The sequence below is a fragment of the Myodes glareolus genome, chromosome 5, assembly GCF_982192425.1.
Source record: "Myodes glareolus chromosome 5, mMyoGla1.1, whole genome shotgun sequence".
Lineage (NCBI taxonomy): Eukaryota > Metazoa > Chordata > Mammalia > Rodentia > Cricetidae > Myodes > Myodes glareolus.
This window is the reverse complement of record NC_142030.1, coordinates 91,912,340-91,925,051: the sequence shown is the minus strand read 5'-3', so window position 1 is coordinate 91,925,051 and position 12,712 is coordinate 91,912,340. Positions and strand designations below refer to the sequence as shown.

At 50.2% G+C, this 12,712-nt stretch overlaps 1 protein-coding gene across 1 annotated transcript; it reads left to right on the top strand.

Moving 5' to 3' along the window:
• Nucleotides 1-426: 426 nt before the first annotated feature.
• Nucleotides 427-5,532, top strand: Blacat1 (BLACAT1 overlapping LEMD1 locus). The gene has a single exon (XM_085688272.2). The coding sequence runs from the start codon at nucleotides 457-459 to the stop codon at nucleotides 556-558; it is 102 nt and encodes a 33-aa protein (XP_085544398.1). The 5' UTR covers nucleotides 427-456; the 3' UTR covers nucleotides 559-5,532.
• The last annotated feature ends 7,180 nt before the right edge of the window (nucleotides 5,533-12,712 follow it).

Genomic DNA, 12,712 nt, shown 5'->3' with positions numbered 1-12,712 from the left:
AGATATCTAGCTGGAGGCTTCTTCACTTTGTAACCTCTTGTGTCCCGAGTGTTGGATGTGTGACCTTAAGAATCAAGTGGACAACCTAGTCCCACCCACACATGAGATGCTGGAACCTTCATGAAATGTCATGTCCAGAGACTGTTTTAAGCCTGCTCGCTTCCTGGTCCCAACTGCAGCTGTGTGGAGATGAGGTGAGGCAGAAGGCTGGGGGCAGCACAGGTAGCAACTGGGCTTTCTTTTAAGGTGATGCCATTCCCACACATGGCAGGAAATGAGAAGCTGTGATTTAGTGGTAGAACTCCTTTACTTGATAGGACAGGCAATAGCCTCAGGGAGCCCCAAGGGTTCTGGGAATGATAACCCCAGTTTGCTTCTCTCTCTCCTTGCTTCCCACTCTTCTACCCTGCCTTTCCCTACAGATATCTGGTGAGCATTCCCTGCCCAGCCCAGGGCATGCCCCAGTTCACTTTCGCCTGTTTCTGTGGTCTTCACGGCTTCTGCAAGATGAAGAGGAAGAAGGAAGATGTTCAAAGAGAGCGGGAAACAGTGGTGTGAGCAGAGCCAGGGCCCCCTTGTCAGCTCCCAGTGGATCCAGGCCCGAGGCTGCTCACTGCTGTGGAGTTCAGTGTGTGTGTCTTCCACCTTCATTGAACTTGCTTCTGACTAACGTGAGGGCATCAACCTCCTGAGCCTTCTTATGGCCATCCCTATTCGCTTCCGATCTTCTGTGCCCCTGCAGAGAGGCCTCAGCCACACAAGGGGATTTCCGGGACCTGCCTCTTGCCTTCGTTAGCAGACTGGGCAGCCTGCAACCAAGAGATGAGGCTCCCAAGTTCTTCTCAGGGTTACTCCTCCCATGAAGCTAATGTGGCCTTGGGAGAGGAAAGTAGCTGTTCTTGCAAACTTTGGAGGGCTCAATGTAGGGACACCACCTCCATGCACAAGATGGGGTTTCTGCTGGGGCTCCAGGGTCTCAGTCCCCTCCCTGTATTCTCTTGGGCCAGGTGGGCCAGGACTGAGGTTGGAGGCCAGAGTTAGACACTTGAGGGACCAGGCAGTGGGTGACTGTGTCATAGGTCAGTCTTCTCTCAGTTCTGGCCCTGGCCCTCCAGCTTGCTGTAGTGATCACAGTATGGGGAGGCCTTTCCCCAGGCACTAAGCTCCTCAGGGACTGCCCCCAGATCTAGGTCAAACCACTACCCCCATTTTGTTCCTTCATCCCCTCTTCATCTCCTCTCCTTGGGAAGCTGGAGAGGGTATTATACTGGCATGCAACACCTTCAGAGGACTCTTGGGTCGGGGAACCCTAGGACTGTCCTTGGCTTTTTCCCTTCATCTTCCTAGCCTGCTGTCGACCTCCTGCGTCAGGGTCTTGTGCCCTCACATTCATTTCTAGGAGTTCAGAAGCAGAAGCAGCATCTCCCTCGTCCCTTCCCCCTCCTCCCCTGGCATTGTCATTGTGCCCGGATCTCTCAGGTGCTAGATGGAGAGCTGGGAATTAGGAATGAACTCTAGCAATAGAAGCACGTTTCGGCAGCTTCCGGTCTGCTAGCCTGCCGATGAAAGGAGTCATGTTCCTGCCACCGTTGGGGGTCAGAACAGATAAACAAAGGCCTGGCAGGAGGGTCAGGATCCAAGATGAAGGAAGGCCTGAACTCAGTGAGGGCCTCTCAGCAAATAGGGTGCTCCTGGTAAGAGTGTTTCAGGTCGTCTTGGTAGAGTCTGAGTGCAGCCAAGAGTCTTCTCCCTATTCTCCACTGGCTTTTCACGTTTTCCCGCCTGAGCCACCTAAAGTCTGCTATTTTCTTTTCTATTCAAAGACTCCTAAACAAACCCTTCCCTCTGGGAAACAGCAAGCGTCTGCAGCAAAGGCCAGTGGGGTCACAAGGAACAAAGCAAACTTCCAGCTTCCTCTTAGACAGTGGAGTCCTTGGGTGAGGCAGAGATTGGCGGAAACGTTTCTGGGGTGTACGTTGCTACTGAAGCCAGAGATCCCGCCCCGAGTGTCGCTAGTTGCGGCCTGCCTTCCCGGCTGCAATCAGAGAAGTCTCTCTGGAACCGGAGGATGAAATCATATCCCCAATACTAAGAGGCATTGGGTGTTATGTCCCAACCACACAGGCTCACCCAGAGGACAGGTCAGAGAATGGAGAGCTTGGGTCTGGAAAGGGGAACAAGGGGGCAGCTCGCCTGTACTCATTTCACAGCCCTTGGCAGGGAGGCAGCCCCACATGCTGGCAGAGAGCTGCTTACCCCATGAGGGTGTCCTTGGTGTAGGAGGGACACTGGATATCTCAAGCCCTTCCCATAGGATCCTGGGTGGCTCAAGGTTCTTTGAATGGATGCCATGCTACCCCTTTGCAGACAGCTGCCCTTCCTCCCTTCTTCCCAGGTTAGGTGGAGTCATGCCGCAGTATGCATGGCAGGAGTAGGAGGCAGTAGTAGCTTCTAGCAAACACACACTTATTATTTTGACTCTTCTCAGGGAAATGGGGAGTCTACCCCTCAGTATCTGGGAAGGGAGAAGCAACCAGACCTGTTCCCAGTTTAGCTTCTGCCTGGGTTCTGTCAATTTGATATATTCTGCTTAAAGTCCCCTTCACTCTGCCTGAGGGAAGGCCGGCCCACGGGTTTTCAGACTCTACTAAGGTGGCCCTCTCTGCTCTTAGGGCGAGGCGGGTATGCACACCTTTGGTTCTTTCAGCATGGCACTCCTCTTCCCTGGTGGGTGGGCTCTGCGTCCCCCACTTTAACGCAGATTCTGCCTCGTGGACTATGGAACTAATTATAAATGACTGTTGGGGTTCTTGGTACTTGAATGTCCTCTTAAGACCCTGACCTAGGACACCCAAGGACTCCTTGTCTTAAGTTCAAAATAGTTAATTAGAATGTTCTTTCCTTTCTTCGCTCCTACAGGAAGCAGTATATGGACCCATAGAGATAGAAAAATTCAAAGAAGAAAGTAAAAAGCAGTAATTTAACTGGCGTAGACATATGAGATACAAGGAGCCCTGAGCCAAGAGCAGATCTGTGTTCTAGCTTTGCTTGAGCACTGTGACCTTGGATGAGTCAGGCCTTATTTCTGGGACAGGTTTCTTCCGCGATAAAAGGGATTGCACTGATGTCCTCTGAGTTCAGGGCTTTGTGGGGTGTCAGGTGTCCTGTGCCTCAGAGGATGTGTTCTGAGGACAGCATGGTGAAGAGACAGGCAGATCTGAGAAGTGGTGGAGTGTGAGGGAAAGCCCTAGACCACAGCTTCTTCTAGAATGTTCCTCCAGTGAGGGCTGGTACACCTCTCTCTTCCCCCATACAGCTAGACTAAAACGAGTCAGTCTGTGGCCTGCGCTGACTCCAGGCGCTGTCTAGGCTGTGACTGCTGCCATCTTGGTGTTCCTATGGCACCGATGGGCTTAGTCTCTGCTTTGGTTCACTTCGTGTAGCTTCCCATTGTCCATTTCTAAGATGATGCAGCCGCCCTCCCCCGTCCCTCAGGTAGGATCTGTACAGCAGTGGGCGAGAGACACTGATTCTGTGTGGGTAGCTGCAGTTTTTCCCCTAGGGTTCCTCCTGACCACAGAAACTGCTTCCGCTCTCCCATGGATGAGTCCCACACCTGCCTTCCCTACCCAACATGAAGAGCACTTTGTATTGGATGTAGCCAGACGTGGCTGAAACTTAGAGACGGACCCTTGGTCCCCAACCTCAAAGACAGGCCTTCACCGGAAGAGGAATCTGGGCAGCTGCGTTCAGCGCTCTCCTAGCTGTTGCTCTAGGAAGTCACCATTCATCCTGAAGGTTGCTGCTGTGCCTGGCGAGTGATTGGGCTAACAGCCCCCCAAGAATTTGAGTCTTCCCTAGGAATAAACCTGCTGTGTCTTCAGCAGACAGGAAGGATGATCGTATACCTGTCACCACCTTCTCCGAAGCTTCAAAGCACATGTGGGTGAACCACCCAGGACCAGGGTGCCTGGCTTATCAGAGAAAACCCTCTGGTCCCCCAGCTAGAGCTATGGAATAGACCCCTTTTGTAGATTCCTGTGGGATCAGAACCTCGCATGGAAAGCAGACTGTCCACGGGAAGGGCGAGCTAGGAGCTGCTCAGCGCAGCCTTAAACCAAAGAAGATATTTCAGTAGCCAGGGGCCCTGTAACCTGGACAGTCTGGGCCCTGGCAGAAGCACCCAGGGTCTAAAGTTCATCGGTTTTCTGAGTGGGCTTCTGGTCCGCTCCTTCCCTGCTGGGGTGGCCTCTCCTCCCTCAGTTCATTCCTATATTCCATCCGAGGGGCGGGAGGAATGCCAGCGGGGGAGATGGCAGGACCTAGACACATCCTCAGGACTCTCCCAGCCTCCCTTGCCATGGCAACGCTGCTATTTTTATCCTGTTGTTCATGATGCTCAAAGCTCTGACTCGCTCTGTTCCCGAGAGCCCAGCTGCCTTCTGCCCTCATCCCTCAGCCTAGCACCTCCTCACAGAGGCCTGAGGAGGGAAAGGAATGCTGGGGAAAGGGGAGACCCTCAAGCCATCCCGTAACCAAGGGGACTGTTTGGGTTTGCTGACTCAAAGAATCAGTTTTGTGTTTTCTGAGCAGTCAGAATGTTGATCAACTGGGGGGGCTCGCTGTCAGGATGTCTTCTCAGTGAGCCAGGACATGCGCTGCTGCCTCTATTGGGGACACCCAGTGTTCTGAGGAATGTCCTGTTGGCATAAGCAATAGCTCCGCTTAGCTGGTTACAGCAGTCAGGTAACTTGCAGTTGCTGTGGAATTTAAATTGCTTCCCTTCTGTCCCTCTACCAAAGAGTGAGGGCAAATGCGTTTGTGTCTTTGTTTTAGTTAATCTACCCGAAGTAAGGCGGCATATACTCTCCAGGCTAGGAACCAGACTCCCTCTAGCTTAGCCACTTTCCCTTCAGGAACCTGAGGTTCCACCTCCAGGCTCCTGCAGGGTGCTGGGTATGAAGCCCCAGACCTCAGAACTACTAGACAAACCTTCTCCTGCTGAGCTACATCTTTAGCCTGCGGTGTAATGATGCCTTGAAGGCCGCATTTAGTGAGAGACCCTAGCTGCTCCTTCTGCCTCTCCTCCGAGGCCCAGCCTTTAATTGTCTTCCCGTGTCCTGAATTCCACCACAGTGGCAGGGAATCCCTGAGAATCATTGGTGCTAATGGCCATCTATATATGCTCTTATGTCAGTCAGTGAGTTGTGAACTCGACGTGTGGGCTGGCTGGGTTTTGGGGTACATTTTGTGTGTGTCCCCAGCAACTTGACCCTGGAAACACATCCAGATCTTAACCCAGCAGACAGCAATCTATGTCTTGTTAAGCTCTTGCTTCGGTTGAGTTGACTCCTGAAAGGTTCTTTTTCTTCGTGTGACTGAGACCCATTTACAAAGCCTCGGTTTCGTTTTGGCCCTAGTTGCACGGTTTCTGAAATGCATCTGGAGTAAGCACTTTTCTGGTTGCTACTGAAAAGCATGCTGGCAGATTCTGCTCCAATAATTGCTGTAATAAACACACTTTATTACGTCCCTTTGCAGCAAGTGAATTATGTTGTCAAGGCTTGTGGGGCATCCGTGTTGATTTCACACTATAATACACAGCAGCAGAAGTCAAGTGTGTTTCCCCTGATCTGCGAGGAGGGAGAATGGAACTGGGCAGCAAAGTCGGGAATGTGTATACGCAGGTGATGAGGCCTGGGGGAGCACTGGGGACCACCCGGGGCCCTGATATGGTACTCTGATCCTCTTTTGTACTATCTGTAAACTGAGGGGAAGTCAGCCTCCTGCCTCGGGAACTAGTGGGTCAAACTGACTGGTTCCGCAAAGGGGCAGTGGTTTAGAAATGTACTGTGATCTCATGGCTCACAGCTACTTCAATATAAAATAAAGATCTTTGCTTGGGCTTCTCAGAACTATTGACGGGATGCACAGTTGTTAGCCTTGCAAGGGAAGAAAGATGGAGGCACATTCGTAACAGAGGTTGCCAGGTGGTGTGAATTATATACCAGTAGAACTCTGAAAAAGAAGTATTTCGAGTGAGACTCCACTTGGATTGAGGGGACCAGGGCAGAGATTCTATTTACTGTGAAGAAACATGGACCTAAGGAGGGACAGAGAACCTGAGCCATCAGCCCCTAACCTCAAAGCCAGTCTCCTGTAAGGAAGGAACAGCTGTAGATTAACTTGTGTCTCGAGATAGGATCTTTCTCTACTGCCCAGGCTGGCCTGGGACATACTCTGTTACCTTGACTAGCCTCAAACATTTGATCCTCCTGGTTGAGCTTCCTGAAATCTGGGCGTGTGTGGCTTTGTAGGCAGCAGTGCACTGACTATTTGTGACCAGAGTGACTCTCTTTTTTTTTCTGGCACAGCTACCTTAATGCCTGGCACAAAGTAATAAAAGTGTTCACAGGCTGGGACAGGCCTACGTCTTGTGTTTTGGGTTCAGGAGTCATCTTGCTTGACTGCCCCAGCCCCCCTGCTATCTGCATCCCCGCTTTTACCCTGAGGAAATGTGTGCTATTGTTCACTGAATTCATTGTCAGTATTGAGTCCTGACCCTGAGCAGAGCGCTCTGGGAGCCACTGCAGGAGAAACAGGAAGTCAGCCAGCCCCCCCCCTTAGGAATTCGCAATAGGACAGAAAGCAACATGACCAGGCTCAAGGAGTGCCAGACCCTCTAGGCAGAGTTCAAGCAAAGTGCTTCGGGGCTTGAGAGCCAGGAAAAGCCTCTCAGAGGAGCTGAGCCTTGGAGGCCATATACACAAGCAAAATCCACCATGATCTTGCCGTCGGATGCTGTGGGAACCTCTTATGTCACAAGTGGGTCCTATTGTTCCCAAGTTCCTCTCCTCTCTCAAAGTCTGACTCCTGGCGTCTCATTAGTGCTTGGACATAATGCTTGGGGTTAGAGTCCAGGAGGGAGCTGGATGCTGAGTGGCTAACAGACATTTATTCCCCAGCATTGGTGACTACATCAGAAGTTCTCCTGGGACAGGTTTTGCTAGGAAGGAGAGAAAGAACCTGAGAGCAGATTTGGCAGGGATGGCAGAGTGCACTTGCCCCTCTTAGCCGGGTGGTGGCGCACACCTTTAGTCCCAGCACTCGGGAGGCAGAGGCAGGCGGATCTCTGTGAGTTCGAGGCCAGCGTGGTCTACAAAAGCTAGTTCCAGGACAGGCTTCAAAGCGACGGAGAAACCCTGTCTTGAAAAAGAAACAAAGAGCACTCAACACTTTTGCAGGGTACCTGGGTTCGGTTCTCACCCCCTACAGGATGCCGCTTACAACTACTTGTAACTTTCAGGGGATCTAGTACCCTCTTCTGGCCTCCTCAGACACATGGTGCTCATAACGTACCTGAGAGCATCAGCGGACACCTAGCCAAGGGCTTAGAACACAGGACAGGGAAGGAGGCAAAGACCAGCTGGCTGGACTCTGTGTCAGAATTGTACCTGACTGGGCCACAAATACTCGAACGTACACTTATTTACTCTCTAGTCCTCCTTCCTCTCTCTTTCCACCCTTCTCTGAAAGAGGTGTCTCAAAGACACTGTACACTCTCCCCTTCTTCCCCTCTGTTGTCGGTGATAGGAAATGGAGAAAAGCAACAGCTGGCACACTCAAAGTGCCCTTGGTGGTCTTGGCTTTAGCTTAGATGAAACACTGGTGGCCAGATAGGCAGACTTTGGTGTTGTCTATCCTGTTTCCTACCCCTAGAGATGGTGGGTGCTGCCTTTCACCCTCACCTAGGTAAGGACTAGCTTTAGGTTCACTTCTCAGTGCTCTACCGGATGAGGCAGCCTATTCAAGTCCCACACCTCCTACACTTCATGTCCTACACTTCTGCTGCCCACCTGTAGGATGCAAACAGTAACACCAGCCCCTTGAGCTTTTGTGAGTGCCATCAGGTAACATACTGAGGTGCTTTCCTAGCTTAGAGCCTGACTCTGGGCAGGTAGGTGTTCGAGATGCAATAACGGAGACACTCGGTTGGCCAATGTGTCGTTAGTGTCTCTCACGTGTTCCACCGCAGCTATCACGGTAGTGAGTGTAAAGGAGAAACTCAGCAAATACAGGCCAAACTGAACTGAAGACAAGAAGGCTTGGGGATGTGAGGGTAGCCGTACAGGGCCTGCTGATCCCAACACTAGGAAGGTTGACCCAGAAGGATTGTGAATTCAAGGGCCGCCTCTGGTAATTAGCAAGATCCATCTCAAAACAACAACAAAAAATAGGGAGTAGCTAAACAACCTCTTTTGTCAGGTAACAGACAAGACACAATGTATCAAAACATTTGCCCCCAACCGCAAGCTGGTGCCATGTTACCACATGTTGACAGGGAATTCTTCCGCTGCAGTGCGCCTAGTATCCTGCAGGAGTCGCTCTTGCCATCTCGGCCTCTGCGGAGCCGGGGCTAGAATTGGCACGGGGGATGGGGAAAAGCACGAAGGGAAAACAGCCCCACGCGTCACTCACATATTTACATCTCAACTGTCAAAATAGTTATTTTTAAGCCGAGTTCCGTCTGCTATGAGTTTAAAACCAAGCTGTGCGTGGGTGGCCTAATGCGCATGCGCAGAGCCTGGGACCAGGGCGGGTGCGCTCGAGGTTTGGGATTTGTAGGGGTGTGTGCAAGCATGTAGGAGCTCCTCTTATGGCCACTTTATTTAGTCTTGGCTGCGGGCACTCAGTTTCTGTGTTTCCAAGAATGATGGGCAGGTCGTTCCTGTCCCAAAGGAACCAACCACACACGCCTGCAAGGCCAAGAGAAAAGTCTTTCCAGTTTTCACATCCTGCGTTCTTGTCCATATGGCCCGGTCCCTGAAAGCTCTCCGCCTGTAAGTTTTCTGCAACCTTACTCTCCGAGCTACAACGTGGGTTCACTTCCCTCTCCAAGAAAGCCATCAGAGCCTCTGTATCAAAGTCTGAAGTTGAGAACTTCAGGCCCATTAGTCCTTCCTAGCAGGCAAAGCTCCTCTATCTGAATTCTGTGTGGGCTGCTCAGCAACGGGGTGGGCCTGAAGCCAAGGACCCTTGGGTCAGCCAGTAGCGGCATTGCTCCTCCATGTCAGGAATTCATTTTTCTCTGCGAAGAGAGGGGCCCACGGATTTGACACTCACCATGCTCTGTCTCTCTTGCGCACTGCTCAGGGGCAATGGGATTTGAGACAGATGCTGGCTGGCCCCGCTGCCATCAATATGTGTCCCAGCCTCGTCCAATGTCTGCTCGGTGATGAGGAGCGCTTCGGAATGTCACCTCCATTAATGGGGAGGCGACACCTGTGCACAGCCAGAGCCACCTCTCTGTCTTCATTAGGCAGTCCAAGGCCTAGCTGCAGGCTGCTCTGGCTGCCTGACAGATGACAGGCCGAGGAGCGAGAGCAGCGGACTCCCGCTGTCCAGGATTCATTTGCAGACAATGACCCCAAATGCCCCCTCCCCCAACAAACACCAAAATAGACAGCTGAGAAAAATGTCCTTCAAGAACAAGGTGCGGCAGCAAGGACAGTTCATAGCTGGAAAGCGGGCTAAAGAGAACAGAAGAGCCATTTCCTGGGCCGGTGCCCTCCTTGCTGATGACCTCCCATTTGGGTTGTGATGTGGGGTTTCTGCCTCATTGTCCCATCGTGCCCTATCGTCACGAGCCTTATTTTTTTTTCCTCTTCTAATAAATCTGTCTGCTATGCAAGTCACAGCTTGAGATGAGAATATGATCTGATTCTAGACTTCTCTCCAGTCCAGGCCTACATGTAACCAACCTCCCAGCAAACCCCTGTACCCTTTAATTCTTGGCATTCTTGTCCTCCTGACATAATGGGACGGCAGCATGAGCAGTGCCCCAGACTGGCAGGAGACATTGACATAACTTCTCAGAGGACCCCTTTCTTCTTAAAAAAAAAAATATATATATATATATATATATATATATATATATATATATATATATCTCAGCAGGAAAAGGCCATCATGGGGATGGAGATGGCTCAGAGGTTAAGAGCGTTGGCTGCTCTTCCCTGGTTCAATTCCCAGCACCCACACATGGCAGCTCACAGCTGTCTGTGACTCCAGTTCCAGGGGTTCCAACATCCTCCCCTCACACAGACACATATGCAGGCAAAACACCAATGCACATAAAAAAATATTAAAAAAAAGAAAGGAAGGAAGAAAGGAAAAAAGAAAAGGCCAGCACAATGGCATCTGACTATAATTACAGCTCTCAGAAGGCTGAGCAAAATAATAAAGAAGTCCAGGCCAGCCTGGGCTATGTCGTGGTACCCTGTCTCAAAAAGTCAAAGCAGGGGTCTTGAAAGACCAGGATTCGAATCTCAGAACCCACACGGCAGCTCAACTGTGACTCCAATTGCAGATGACCTGATGATCTCTTCTGGCGTACATATAAAATAAAATACATGCAAATACATATACAATAAAAATAATTTTAAAAAATTAAGCAGGGCTTGGTAGTTGGCTGTGCAAGCATAAGAACATGAGTTTGAATCCCCAGAACCCGTGTAAAACCTGCACGTGTCTGTTTTCCCAGGACTGGGGAGACAGGCAGGAAGATACCTGGCCCCCATTGGCCATGCAGTCTGACTGAATTGGTGAACTCCAGGTTCAGTGAGAGACTGTCTCAAAAAATAAAACAAAGGGCCTGGAGGGATGGCTCAGCCGTTGAGAGTACTTGACACCCTTTCAGAGGACCTGGGATTGATTCCTAGCACTTCATGGCAGTATACAAGCATCCCAAACTCCATTTCCATCCTCTTCTGGTCTCTGCGGGAAGGCACACATGCAGGATACACTGTACTTACATGCATTCATACATATAAGATAAAAATAGATAAACTTAAAAAACTAATGTGGGGGCTGGAGAGATGGCGCAGAGGGTAAGAGCATTGCCTGCTTTTCCAAAGGTCCTGAGTTCAATTCCCAGCAACCACATGGTGGCTCACAACCATCTGTAATGAAGCCTGGTGTCCTCTTCTGGCCTACAGACAGAAACTGTATACATAATAAACAAATAAATAAATATTTAAAAAAAATAAAAAACTAATGTGAAGAGAACATAGAGTCTGATATTCTTCCCCAGAAGACTGCTCACAGCAACTGACCTCTAACGCCATGCACATTTGCAGATGTATATGTGTGCTCGCACATGTGCACACAGCCATATGAATGCATGCATATTACAAACATATTTGCTCTCACGTGTGAGCACACACACACAGAGGACTATTGTGAGCTTGAATGCAGCTGGGTTACACTGTGATTTTCAGGTTAGCCTCGGCTACAGTGTGAGACCCTGCCTATGAAGAGGATTGGAAAGACTGTTTATGAAGAACTGAGTTTGATCCCCAGAATCCACATTTAAAAACTGGTAGTGGTGATACATGTGTGTGGTTGTAATCCCAGTGCTGGGGATATAGAGACTCTGGGGTTCCTTGGCCAGTCAGCCTAGCATAGCTGGTGAGCTTCAGGCTAATAAGAGACCATGACTCAGGCCAGGGGGTGGTGCACACTTTTAATCCCTGCACTTGGGAGGCAGAGGCAGGCGGATCTCTATGAGTTCAAGGCCAGCCTGGTCTATAGCATGAGGTCTAAGATAGCCAAGACTATGAAGAGAAATCCTGTCCCAAAAGAACAAACAAACAAAACAAGAGAAAGAGAGAGACCCTAACTCAAACAAAAACCTCCGGGTGTGGTGGCGCACACCTGTAATCCCAGCACTTGGGAGGCAGAGGCAGGTGGATCTTTATAGGTTTGAGGTCAGCCTGGTCTACAGAGAGAGAGCCCTAGGACAGTCAGAGCTACATAAAAGACAAAAACCAAGATGCACAGCGACTGAGGACTGACATCTGAGGTTGACCTCTGGCTTCCATCCATATGGACATATACAGAGGGGGAGAGAGAGGAAGAAGGAGGAGAAGGAAGACTCAGAAGGAGGAGAAGTCTATAAGAGATGAAGCAATCTTAATATACAATTTTTATTAGAAACTCATTAAAGAAAATCTTTGCTTTAAAAATGTATCCCGATTGCTCTAGGTGGTAGGAGGTAGAGGCATACTTATTTCATACTTATTTGAGCCCATAGGGGCTCAGCTGGAATTGACTGTGGTAACTGCTTGTCCAGATGCATGGCAGCTGGTTTCTAGACTGAGGAACTGGGGTTAGAGGTAAGAGTGACCTCCCTTGCTGAGACGTAACTGTGAAGGGCTAAAGGAAGCTCTGTGGGAGTCTGAATCTCCTCTATATTCTCCCTTTCCTGTCATGAGGAAAGGTACCCCTATCTACTGAGATATTTAAACACACATCTGAGTTTCTCCCCTCTTTGCCTTTGGTCCACCACCAATTCCTATTGACTCTTACTTCCAAATCCCTTTATGTGGACCGCTCTTGTCGGCTACTGCCTGAGTCCAAGGACCCTTTCCCACCTTTCACTCCAGGCCCCTCTGCTCCTCACTCCGCTACTCTAGGCACCCCGACTTTCCCATCAACCCTGGACCATAAGCATCATCCTCCTGGGTCTCCCCTTTCTCTCCAATATCCTGCCTCCATATTGCTCTATGAAAGCTAGTTTGCACTAGCTTTTGCTAGACTTTGCACTCTGTTTGCTTGCTAGTCTGCCTTCTCCTCCTAAGCCAAGACCTCCAGTGGGCAGGAACCTCAGGCTTTATTTACACTTGAATTCATAGCAGCAAGGACAGCAGCA

Bases quoted from the DNA above. Each gene is read 5' to 3' on its own strand.
- Blacat1 (XM_085688272.2), top strand. From the start codon at position 457: ATGCCCCAGTTCACTTTCGCCTGTTTCTGTGGTCTTCACGGCTTCTGC.